This window comes from Lingula anatina, chromosome 3, assembly GCF_051362555.1.
Source record: "Lingula anatina isolate TDL-2025a chromosome 3, LinAna3.0, whole genome shotgun sequence".
NCBI lineage: Eukaryota > Metazoa > Brachiopoda > Lingulata > Lingulida > Lingulidae > Lingula > Lingula anatina.
Window position 1 is genome coordinate 2,286,327 of NC_141769.1, and position 13,291 is coordinate 2,299,617.

Below are 13,291 nucleotides of genomic sequence, written 5' to 3' on the forward strand. Positions count from 1 at the left end.
TTGTCTTCGTCATGTTACGCGAGGTAGCAAATACAACTCAGATATTATCTTTCTTATTATTTATTGAACTACTGTCCAGTTATTACCCGCGCCGCTTCCTTCATTTCTATTCCTACCTCATGCAATCTGTAGCGGCCTTCTCTCTGTTTACACTAAGCGCAGTTGTATAAATACCATAAGAGCATGTCAATCAACTTAAGTTACTCTACTAAACACTCCCCGCTCTTATTCACTGCATGCTGTCACTTACTAACATTACAACCCCACAGATAAATTAAAGCCAGTATAGACTAAGAACAGGATACTTAAAAAATTTAAAAACTAAAAAGATGCTATAAATTAAAGTATTCTTTAAATAAAAAAGTTTTTAAATTCTTCTTAAAACAGTAATATGAGTCATCCAGAGACACATTAGATCTTGTGATAAAATTAGACCATAAAATCGGTGCACAAATCTCGAAACTTCTGTGTCCATATGTCTTAAGAGTCTTTTTAGTGTCTTTTCGCTTAAGTTGAAGTTGTCCACTAGATCGGAGTGATCTGATAGGAGTTAAAAGTTCTATGGTAGAGTTTAAGTAAAATGGACAGTCGCCCTTTAAAATCTTAAAAGTCAAAAGTAATATTTTAAAAACTATTCGTTGAGACACGGGTAGCCAGTGGAGGTTTCGCAGAATTGGTGTGATGTGGTCGGACTTCTGAGCTTTACAGAGGAGACGAGCAGCAGAGTTCTGAATTGATTGTAGCTTTTCCATTTGATAGTTAGGTATTCCAAACAATAGGCTATTGCAATAATCCAGTCTAAAGTAGATCGATCTAATCTCTGGAAATGGGGTCTAAGTTGTAATTAGGATAAGAAATTAGATCACCCTCCCAGTGGGCAAATTGGCATTGGATCAACGATGAAAACAGGTGAATACGTTGAATTGCTGTTGATCTCCCTAAATTCAAGGTAAAACCAACGTTGATCCACCCATGTCAAAACACCGTCATAATGTGACGTTGACTCAACGTTGTATTTTGGTCATTGACACAACCTTGCACTTAGGATTGTAATTTTAAAAATTAATTATTGAAAACATGATACTTTTCTTTTTCACGAAAATTAATACAAGACACTTACAACACAATAACAGACTGAAACACCTTCCACACACCATTCACGCACTGCAAACAAAGTACTTACAAATGTTGATTAAAAGTACAGGTAGACTTTTTTTTAGATAAAAGAATCTGAGTAGGCCTAGGCTACCACAAATGTTCTTTTCTATTCATATCAATATTTTTTCTATACTGTCCCATTTTTTTCTTAGATTATCTGCCTTTTGAGGACCCAGTAGGTATAAAGAGTGAAAATCTATTTTCTTTTGCTTTTCCAAATACTTTTTGCAGGCATTCCAAAGAGGTGTAATTTTATTCTGTCTACATAGAGTGAAATATTTCTTTATATAGAGAAGTAGTAGATTAATACCTAAGAGAGGGCTGTCGTCCAGGATTCCAAATATAAACAGGCATGGTTGTTGTTGTACTTCAACAGAGTACTGTGTACGTAGGTTCTGAATGAGACAAGTCCAAATAGCTTGAACATACGTACAGTCCCAGAAAATATGCAATAAAGTTTCTTTTGGGTCATTACAGAAAGTGCATCGCTCATGTTCTAATATATTATATTTAAAAAGCATCGAATTCGTAAAATAAATTCTATGTAAAATTTTAAATTGCAATGTGAGAAGTTTATGATCATTTGTTTCTCGAAAGGGCAATGCATGAACTAGCTTCCACTTTTCACTTGAAAAATCAATGTTCAGCTTTTCCCTCCACTTATCATGGATGTTAAAAGGTATTGCTTCCTTATCTGAAATAAATTTCGGGTAAAAAAGTTTCGTTAATTTGTTTTTTGATTTTAATAATACGAGATTTTTATTTGTTATTGCTGCAAGGTTCTTTTGATACCCTCTTATAACAGTTTTCCAGGCAGAAGGTAAAGCGCTGATGACGCCTTGATAGTCAAGGAAATTACAATCTATATTATATTCATCACAAAAAACGTCTAGACTTTTTTTTGAACCAGTATTATCAGTCAGGTCATTAACGTAAAGCACTCCTTTTCGAAACCAAGGTTTATAGAAGATTATCTTTTTATTGATCTTAATATGATCATTTTCCCATAAAGGTTGTGCTAGGATATCATCCGGAGAAGTAGTAGAAAATTCTTGCACAGAAGCCCATACTCCCAAAATCTGTTTCCAGAAAGTGTTTAGTATATTAATATTGCGTATAGACTGTAGGCCCATCAGTGGAAGTAGCAATACGTCAACTCCCCCGATTTCCGCAATCTCATCCATCAAAAGAATTTTCCACGAAGAACAATTATGTGGATTTACCAATTTCTTTAGCCATATCAATTTAAGAGCTTTACAGAAGGATTTCACCTCGGGGACCTTTAATCTACCGTTTTCATAAGAATTAATCATAACATTTCTCTTAACTTTATCTATTTTACTGTTCCAGATAAAGCGATAAAAGACTCGCTCCAATTCTTTAAAGAAATGATCAGCAGGCATAGGAAGGACAATTAATATTTGGATGATGGTAGGGAGTGCCAAGGATTTTAAAATAGTTACTTTACCTAGGAGTGAAATATGACGGAACGACCAATCATTTAACAACGATTTGATGGAATGTAATTTTTCTCTAAAATTTTCTTCATAAATGTCCTCCTTTGCTAGGTTATACCAAATACCCAGTAGTTAAAATTTCCCACTATGATTCCAAAATATACTTTTAGAGGTTTGATACTCCTCACCACAGCAGCGCTTTGCTCCAATCCAAACAGCCTGGCTTTTTTCAAAATTTATTTTCAATCCTGAACATTGAGAGAACAATTCTAGCATATCCAGAGCTGCATTCAATGACTCTCTATCATCTGCTAGATTGGGGAATACCAGCCCGCTTGGCGCCAGGTGTCGCTAGTGTGAATTCAGTCCTTCCTAGGTCGCCATGTTGGATATTGTATACGTTGGACTGTGGTACTGGCCTTAATAAACATGCCTCAGTATTGTTGTGTACCTGAATGTCAAAGTCGGCAAGGTGGGCATAATTTTCTTGAGGATTCAGGGCTTCGTTTGAAGTGAAGGGTTGCCCATGTCAACACACCTTCCATGTTAAAGGGTCAGTTACAACTTGACCCAGGAACAGTAATTAGGCCCCTAAAGATAGACGAGTTGCCTCAAAAAGAATACACGTAAAAAGGTTAATTGATCTTGGCAAAACTTATAAAGTTTTGGAAAGAGAGCTCCATAGCAAGAAAGTGCCCCTAGGAAGTATGATTTATCAAAGTGCGTTTTCTTATGTCCGTAATTTCAGAAGAGTTCTCAGTAAATATATATAAGTCCCGGTAGCCTACTACCCGCATAAGGTTGTGTTATTAAGTAATATCCTTTTTTATTGATGTATTGAGCATGACCGGTAATGTTCATTAAATAATTATTTTTATTTAAAATCATTATTCAGTACCTCGTAAGAATCATAAAACTAGGTATAGTTAGATAATTTATTTGTTCATGTATAGATGCAATTTCTCAGCCAATGGAATAATGCATGTTTGGAAATCTTTTTGTAACAGTTTAAGAAATAAAATTTAAAGAAAGAAAACATTTTATAAATGAACAGTTTTTGTTCTTTTTTTTTACAAAATAGCACTTCTGAATTGTTTTACTTGAGTAGAAACACCATATTATTTCATCGCTCTGAAAATTCATTAAAAAGCAGCAAAACCAAATATTTTATTTAAACAAAATAATTATTCAGTCCATAGTAAAAACCATGAAACCATATAATACTTAGATAATTTATTTGTGCTATAACTTTCCTGAATATATAGCTGCAATTTCTCAGCCAATGGATTACTGTAGGTATGGAAAACTTTTTGTAACAGTTTAAGAAATAAAAATTAAAGAAAGCAAACATTTTACAAATTAACAGTTTTTTGTTCCTTTTTACAAAATAGTACTTATGAATTATTTTACTTGAATAGAACCACCACATTATGTCATCACTTTGAAAATTCTTTAAAAAGCAGAAAAACCAAATTATTTGCTGTAAATACAACTAGCAATTTATTTCATCCCGCTAAAATACTTTACAAAATAGCATCATGGGTTTTTTTTCATTACAGTTAAATATTATTAAAAACAGCATAAACACATAAGTACTTTTGGTAAAGAATATAGCACCACCAAATTATTTCATTTTAGTGAAAACATTTTTTAAAATTGCACTTCAAAATTATGATTGCAGCTAAAACCATCTCATACAGGGGTACTTTCTATAAACTGGTTGACACATACTTCCTATAGTGTTTTTCATTAAAAAAAGTTATCCTGGGCAAAATACATGTAGAAAAATATCCAGCGTCAGAATGAATCAACCCCACAAACAGATCTTTGAATGTAAACACAGCAAAATAGCAGAATGGGCGATTTGTAATGAACATCTGGCCTTCTAACTTAGTATAGTATTCGCGGGTTTTCTTTAGGCCCAGATTCGTGCACGAGATACACATTCCAAAAAGGGGAAATCGGGTCAGGGTCCAACTGTCATGTGTCTGCAATGGTTTTGGACACAACAATTATTCATACAGTTTGTTCATATACTTCTTCTCTGTAGCTGACATTATCTCTCCAAATCTGGAAGCAGTGATCCGCCATTGTCTCTCCTTGTGTCAGATTGCGCTCTTTCCTTGTTGTAACTTGCTATGCTCAGTATCCTTCGCTGTTTGCTCCTCAACCTGAAATAGTCATATCCCATTAAAGCATGGTAGATGGTTACAGCATTAAATAGTTAAGATACAATTTTATATTTCTATGATGTCACACATCACCTAGTTTGATAATTCTTTCTCATATTTGGGCCTGATTCTTAATATTAGACCTCTGTTTTCACTTACATCATTCCCTCTATCCATGCATTATTGTTTTCATGGCACTTGGCAATAGTTGTTGTCCATCACAGCCGCCTGTAAGTCAGCTTTAGGGTAGGCATAACTGGTGGCTACATCAATCTTTGCCGCTGATGTGAAGTGACGGGTAAGATTCCTGAAGTAATCATTTTATCCTGCTCTTGAAGTTGGCTGTCCTGGGGTCCTGAAATCGACAGTTTCAGGCTTTGCCCCCAATATATGGGCCTTCTTTGGGTAACCTTATAAAGAAAAAAAATAAGTACATTTACTAAGCATAAAAAATCTTCGTCTTTCGTGCTACTAAAACAAAATATGAGCGTAGGCCTACTCGTACCTACAGTAGTCTACATGTACATAACATGTCAGATTTGACACACACACCTCGACTAATGTTCGATTTTTTTCAAGGAAAATAGTTAGCATTCTTGTTTTTCAAGCACTAAATGAAAAGAAAACACATACCTTTCAGTCAATTCACATTTTCATCCAGATGTTATGGCACCACATTCAAGTAAATTGCGTTTGAGTTGGTTCACTGTCAGCGACGCGTGCACACGCTCCATGTTAAACTCTGGTGTAAAGCCGTGAGCGAGATTCTGCGAGATTTAAGAAGGACTGCTTTCACCCCCACGCCATCTAGCGGCAGACCCTTAAAGCGGGTATTCCCCATTGTGTAATGACGTATTCTGAGTTATTCAGTAAGATCCCTTTTATGTTTGGATCAAATTTGACCGCCGCGCTGAGCAATTCTATGCAGATAATAAATATGTAAGGGGACAGAGGATCACCCTGTCTAACACCCCGAGTGACATTAAAGAATTCTGTTAGATGTCCATTATTTTCCACTGCAGTAAAGGGATTTGAACCAGTTTTGAATATCTTCACTAAAATTAAAAAATTTAAGACACTGCAAAATATATGCCCACTCTACAGAATCAAAAGCTTTTTCGAAATCTAGCATTAGTAAAATTCCTGAAATGTCATCTTTTTCTGTTTTATGGATGATATCTTGAATAGTTCTGGAACATTCGCCTATATATATATATAGCAACCTTTAACAAATCCAGCCTGTGTAAAAGAGATGATATCGTCAATGTGTAATTGGATTCTGGCTGCTATGCAAGCAGAAGCAAGTTTGTAATCAACATTCAGCAAAGTAAATGGACGCCAATTCTTAAGGAATACTTTCTCCTTCCCCTCCTTTGGTATACACTTGATTATTCCTTGGCGTTGAGATGTAGACATTGACTGTACTTCAAAGGATTTATTCAGTGACCTAAGCGGAGGCTCTTTTAGATCAGTCCAAAAGAATTTATAAAATTCTACCGTATAGCCATCTAAACCAAGAGATTTTCCATTCTTCATTTTCTTAAGTACTTTGAGACATTCTGTTTGGGACAGAGAGCCATTCATAGTAATCTTTTTGGAGGTCACAGGTTGTAGGGGGGGGGGGGGGGGAGGGTCATATTAATTTTGTATATGATGCACTTTTTTACATTCACAAAGATGCATATCAATGTGAATAAAGAAACAGAACAGTCTTTTGCCACAACATTTATTGCCTTTGTGATTACTAAAGCTTATAAATATGTAAGAAATTTTAGATGCATTTCAAAGCTGCTGGTGACAATACTACAAACAAGTGGCAAACATTGGCTAAGTGTTAGACTTATTTGTACTTGCTTTTTATCTGAACATAATAATTTTATTCACATATACATAAACTATAAATCAGAAATATGAATTTTGTCCAAGTTCTTTAAATGTCAAAAATAGTAATGACAATTACTAAATATGACAGAAGTGAAAAGTAAGCTAATACAAGATATGCCAGCTTCAGTTAGAGGTGCTCAAGGCATATATCACGAGGGTGGAAGCTAGTTTCTTATTTGACATAAGTAGAGTGAAAGTACTCACAGTTCACAAAAAAAGCACCCCTAAAACCTAGTAAAACATATATTACAACAGTCGCATATAACAACTCTAAAGCTAAGTATGTATTTTCTACTATATACGTTATGCCAACACACACACACACACACACAAAAAAAAAAAAAAAAAAAGCCACAAAGAACTAATACAATTCAAGGAATAGCAGTATAATACATGTATATTATAATAAACGCATATGTAGTATACTGCTATTCCTTGAATTATAATACACGTATATGTAGTTTACTGCTATTCCTTGAATTATAATAAACGCATATGAGTATACTGCTATTCCTTGAATTATAATAAACGCATATGAGTATACTGCTATTCCTTGAATTATAATACACGTGTATGTAGTATACTGCTATTCCTTGAATTATAATACACGTGTATGTAGTATACTGCTATTTCTGGAATTATAATACACGTATATGTAGTATATGTAGATATGCCAGCTTCAGTTAGAGGTGCTCAAGGCATATATCACGAGGGTGGAAGCTAGTCTCTTATTTGCCATAAGTAGAGTGAAAGTACTCACATTTCACAAACAAAAGCACCCCCTAAAACATAACAAAACATATATTACAACAGTCGCATATAACAACTCTAAAGCTAAGTATGTATTTTCTACTATTGACGACATGCCAACACAAACATTAATAAGAACGCAAAAAAAAATAAAAAAACAAAAAAAAACAAGCAACAAAGAACTGAAACAATTCAAGGAATAGCAGTATAATACATGTATATGTAGTATACTGCTATTCCTTGAATTATAATACACGTATATGTAGTATACTGCTTTTCCTTGAATTATAATACATGTATATGTAGTATACTGCTATTCCTTGAATTATAATACACGTGTATGTAGTATACTGCTATTCCTTGAATTATAATACATGTATATGTAGTATACTGCTATTCCTTGAATTATAATACATATATATGTAGTTTACTGCTATTCCTTGAATTATAATACACGTGTATGTAGTATACTGCTATTCCTTGAATTATAATACACGCATATGTAGTATACTGCTATTCCTTGAATTATAATACACGCATATGTAGTATACTGCTATTCCTTGAATTATAATAAACGCATATGTAGTATACTGCTATTCCTTGAATTATAATACATGTATATGTAGTATACTGCTATTCCTTGAATTATAATACACGTATATGTAGTATACTGCTATTCCTTGAATTATAATACACGTGTATGTAGTATACTGCTATTCCGTGAATTATAATACATGTATATGTAGTAAATAATGCACTGCCCATGAGCCCAGTAAACAAGATAGCATGGCAAGCCATAGGGAATCGTAGGGGGTAGCAGTCCATTATTTATTATACATACAATTTGAAATCGTACGTTTCTTCCTTAAACTCCTAATTTTGACGGCGCTGATATCAGCACCATGGTGTGTATAATTCACGATCTATGTATCACACACAAGCTCAATAAACAGCTTCCACAAGACCTACACTAAGCTCATATATATACATGTTGCTCTATCAGACTTTTAGTCAGGGGGAATTCGCCCAACACATGATCTGCTATTTGCACTGACACCCAGCAAACACAGGTACTATCCTCTCTAGTGATACGGTCCCACTGCCCAGTCTCTATAGCTGGGTTATGTGACAAAGTGCAGAGACATGTGAATGTTAACTTCTTGTGCTCAGTGTCTCTGAGTATGCAGTAATCCAATTTTCAATGAATTTCAAATTATTTCTTCTTCACAAAAGACTCTTGTCTTACTAGCTACCCATAGGTTTCGTGTCAATTTAAAGACACAAGTATGGTAGATATTTATAGGAAAATTACAAATAAAATCTTAAATTTTATTTTAAGGGATTTTTATATAATAAATTAAACTGATACATTTACAGCTCTGGTGCATAAGTAATAAGTTTTTTCAAACCCATGATCTCCTGTCAAATATAAGTCACAGTTACTTCTATAACATAGTAACTGATAATGATTAAATACAAAATAACTGGTATTAGTATTGGTATAATACAATTGAATACAATGTATGCAACACAAACAAAAATGCAAAGAAAATAGAACTCAAACTCACTAAGAGCTATAATTACAATACAGTGGATAGCAGATGTATTAAATAATGCTTTGCCTACAAGCCTGGTAAACTTGATTGCATGCCCAACTATAGCGGAAATTTTCAATTACTAAAGGAAAAAGACATGTTGCTAATACGAAAATCATCATAAATCTTCAAATATATCAAATGTCAATCCTGTTAATATAAATTTTTGTTCATATGGTAATATGCCAAACAATGCGACCAAGATTAATTAACTAATTTCATGGAAATGTCATTTTCATCAAATTGATTAAAATATAGCAATGGAAACCTATATCGTTCGATTGTTTGGGGCATCTGCCAAAACTTTCATCTTACCAAAAGTATTGCATTTTAAACAGAAGTGTTACACAAGATAAGCTGCAATTTTTGCCTAACACGTGTTTCAGGCAAGTTTTATACTCCTTTTGAAATCTTATTTTGCTGTGTACAATATGTGCTAACATTACTTAACGTTCAAACAGAAGACGATTATAATTTCTATCTATTTATTTTCCTCACCGACCATCATTTTCATGACCCGCTTCACAAGTGGGACGAGTATTTCCCTGAAGACAGGTGTTGTTAACAATGCCCGGTCACAGGGGGGGATGGGGGGCTTCCATCTGGGGACCCCCTGGATCTGCCCCTGTTTGGATGTACACGTAACCAGTGAAGGATGAAAACACATCCAATCACATTTTACTGCAAATCAGCACAATCAACTATTATCTTAAAGAAAACGGTATCATCTTTGATGTAGGCATGTGACGGGCTGTCCAGCTGTGACAAAGTCGCAAACATGGGACATCCGCTTGCAATATTCATCTCATTTGTTGGCTTCTTGAATGAAGAACTGCTTGGATCAGGTCTGAAGGCATCAATGATGTGCTCCTTGTTATTCTGGTCCAGCAACATCAGGGTGACCTTCTGTCTGAAGGGCCAACGAAGAAGGGCATCATTGCTGCCTTTGCAGATAACAAAGAAGAGGGAAATATGTGTCCCTTTTCCCATACCTGAAATTGACAGTTTAATAATTTTTGTGAAAATTCTAAGTATATTCCTTTCAAGCAGATTGGTACAATACAATGTATTAAATAAGAGAACAGGGAAAATATTTCATACTCAACAAACCAAAATTGAAAGAAAGAAGTGATTAAGGTAGATCGGTCGTTACGTAATTTGATGATTTGCGCAATTTCAGCACATTGTCAATCGTTTCTAATGACAGCTCAGTCTGTTTTATCAATTTAAGGAAATAAAACAATTATCTTTAAGATAAACAAACATAATCAACTTGTCTTTAAAGATACATACAAAGTCAATTTTTTGTCACAAAAACCAACCAAATGCCAGCATATAGTTTCAAGTAGTATAACTAAGAGAATTACCAAAAGGCATTGTTTGATTTTACCCAAAAATGATGTTTGAACAGATTTTTCTGCTGGCATTCTAATGCTATATGTCAATGGGGCAGGAAAGTAGGTCACGGAAGTAAGTTAAATTTACAACCATAAATTTAAAGAAAGGAGCGGTCTAAATTAAGGTCTTTTATGGCTGATCGAGTGATCTATTCAGTCTATCCCTTGGCATGTCAAATTTATTTGAGTCATATAAGAATCTAGTAGTAGCGGTTTACATGTGTTACTGGGAATCCACGCTCCACCGATGCTCGGTTCGTATGTACTTAAGTCTGTTTGATTGATACAGATATATCATGTAAAGAACGAGTGTTGTATATTCCAATCAAAGTGGCTGCGTATATTTCGAGGTAGAACGCTCTGAATGTGCTGCAAAACGTAATGCTTAGATTTTGACGAAAACTGGAAGTGTGTAGTGACATCACTCATTTGAACTTGGAAAGCTGCTGGCTGATTTTCCGATGAGAAATATTACGTAGCTTCTATATACATGTTCAGAAAATGACCATACAGCTTGAATCAAAATTAAAACTGCCTAATATTTTACAGAAAAAATTGTGCACTTCTGACCTCGACTTGTCAGTGTCAGTGTAAACAAGCAAGCACGTGAATGCTGCATTTGATACTTTGTATCAGACACTTCATTTTACTTGACAACACAGTGTTTAAGATGTCACATTCATGTTATATTCATATATAACAACGGCAATAAACTATTTTCATATGCATGACGTATTTCCCTTATTACTCTCTTCAATAATTCCGTTGTAAAGTTAATGGCTTACACCTTCACATCAGAATGACAAATCTGAAAATCTGTACTCATTTTGTTTGTTAAACATAATGACAGTTTACCATTTATAATCCATTTCCAGAAGTATATGTATTGATGCACCTAGAAAGATCTACAATAAAGTTGTTAAATACAATGGATTGTATTTAACAACTTTATTGTAGATCTTTCTAGGTGCATCAATACATATACTTCTATTATTACCAAGATCTATACGGTGAATCAACATTAATCCATTTCCATTAACATTATTTGTTCAATGAAAACAAATGAAAGGATAATTCTTGAGTTTTCAAAATGAAAGATCACACACACACACACACACACACACACACACACACACACACACAGCCTATAAGCAAGCATATTCTTTGTAATATTATAAAGGGCAAAAAGGTTGAAATGATTGTAACCTACCATCCCCATTAAGGTAAATCCGTGCGCACATCTTGTATCCACTTTTTGAAGTGTAGAAAGGAGGCGAGTAAAAACTGGGCACTCTGTTATTGACTGCATCTTGTCTTCTCCGAACAAAATCAGTTATCTTCCAAACCAGGATTCCATTGTAGGTTGCCCGCTCCAAATTTTCAACTCGAGTATCATTTAGCTGTAGGGTGTCATCTTTGGAGGCAAGGGATCTCTCAAGCATGGTGATTTTATTTGCACCTGCTTGCAACATCTCTTGATTCTTCTGCCGCTCTCTCTCATAGAAGTCAATCTGCTGGAACAAGACCTCCAGTTTCCTGGCGAGATCTATGATGGTTTCCTCACAGCCCTGGAGTTTTCTCTCTCTTTCATCCATCATGGCTCTAACCTCATTCATCTCCCGGCTTTGTCCAGGCGTGGGTCTTGGACCCTGACCTCGTTCAGCTTGCTTTATCTGTCCATCCAGTGCAGTCAAGGTGCCTCCCAGATCTTGCAGTTTTTTTTCCAGAAAAACAAACTGGTGATCAGCCTCCCCATTTTGATGCTGGGCATTGACCACTGCCTGTTGTTGACGCACCTCCTCCATTTTACAGAACAAAAGATCCACATGTTCACTTAGGTTGCCTTTTAAATGGATATCAATTTCCTCTGGTTTTACCTGAAATAATCAAAATAACTGTCTTCACAGTTTGCTAATATACTATTTAAATAAAGTAAATACAATACTGATACATGTGCAAATACAAAATATATCTGATGGGGCTTTTTACTCATGTGCATGTTGATAAAACCAGACATGACTGCAATGTAGACAAGGCAGCAAAGCTGTCAAATGTACAGACAAAAAGCAGAAAATAACATGCACAACATAGGCTACTGTCAATTCTGATGCAATAGTACATTATGCTTAACTGCAAATTCAACATCAAATTTTAATTATGCTCAACAGGTAATACCAATGTAAGTAAAATGTGTAACACTTTGAAAATGCCAGAATGAGAAAAATGAAAATTTTACACAAAATTGCATAAATTCAATAATAAATGATAACCAAGTTGAGCTGGCTTTCTAATTTGAACTGCATGCCAATCCTAAATATCATACTTCAAAGTTAAAAATAATTATAAGTAACACAGTTTTCTTTTCATAATGTTTGTAGTAGCAGTGCAAAAAGATTTTTGTCAATTTTGATATAACATTACATAATAAGTTACAGAATAATTATCACCAATTTTTGATTATTGACTATAAATAGCAAGGACATGTAGAAAATTTGATTACCATTAGTCCCACAATGAATATGCCAAAACATTAATAATGAATATTTCACTAAAATGTATAACTTCCAGAAAAAGAAGCCAATTAGACTGCTTTTCCAACTCAGGCTGCATTTAAGTCCTGTGTTTCTTTTTTGAAAGTTTGACAGTCATAAGAAACACAGTTTTCCCATAATGGTCATCATGGCAGCAGCACCAAAAATTGTTTTCCTCTATCTTGATGCAACATCACATAATGCTTAACAGCATAATGACCATCAATTTTTAATAATAAAATAAACGTATCATGGATTTTCAGAAAATGTGACAAGCATAGGTCTTCAAGCCCGTGGAGGTTCTAAGTCACACCTTGAAAATGCCAATATGTGAAAAAATTTAAATTT

At 34.5% G+C, this 13,291-nt stretch overlaps 1 protein-coding gene and 1 long non-coding RNA gene across 2 annotated transcripts in view; both read right to left on the bottom strand.

Annotated features, from left to right (window-relative positions):
* Nucleotides 1–3,833: 3,833 nt before the first annotated feature.
* On the bottom strand, nucleotides 3,834–6,354 carry LOC106180396 (uncharacterized). The gene is made up of 2 exons (XR_015333562.1): nucleotides 5,420–6,354; nucleotides 3,834–5,196 (listed from the first exon to the last, which is right to left on the bottom strand). It is a non-coding gene; the product is annotated as an uncharacterized LOC106180396 (long non-coding RNA).
* A 141-nt stretch (nucleotides 6,355–6,495) lies between these two features.
* Nucleotides 6,496–13,291, bottom strand: part of LOC106164185 (TNF receptor-associated factor 2-like) — a 51,524-nt gene continuing 44,728 nt past the window's right edge. The window contains exons 10-11 of the mRNA XM_087007602.1: nucleotides 11,623–12,289; nucleotides 6,496–10,007 (exon numbers count right to left, since the gene is read on the bottom strand). Of these exons, the coding sequence (XP_086863728.1) occupies nucleotides 9,694–10,007; nucleotides 11,623–12,289 (981 nt within the window). The 3' untranslated portion in view covers nucleotides 6,496–9,693. The remainder of the gene's footprint in view (nucleotides 10,008–11,622; nucleotides 12,290–13,291) is intronic.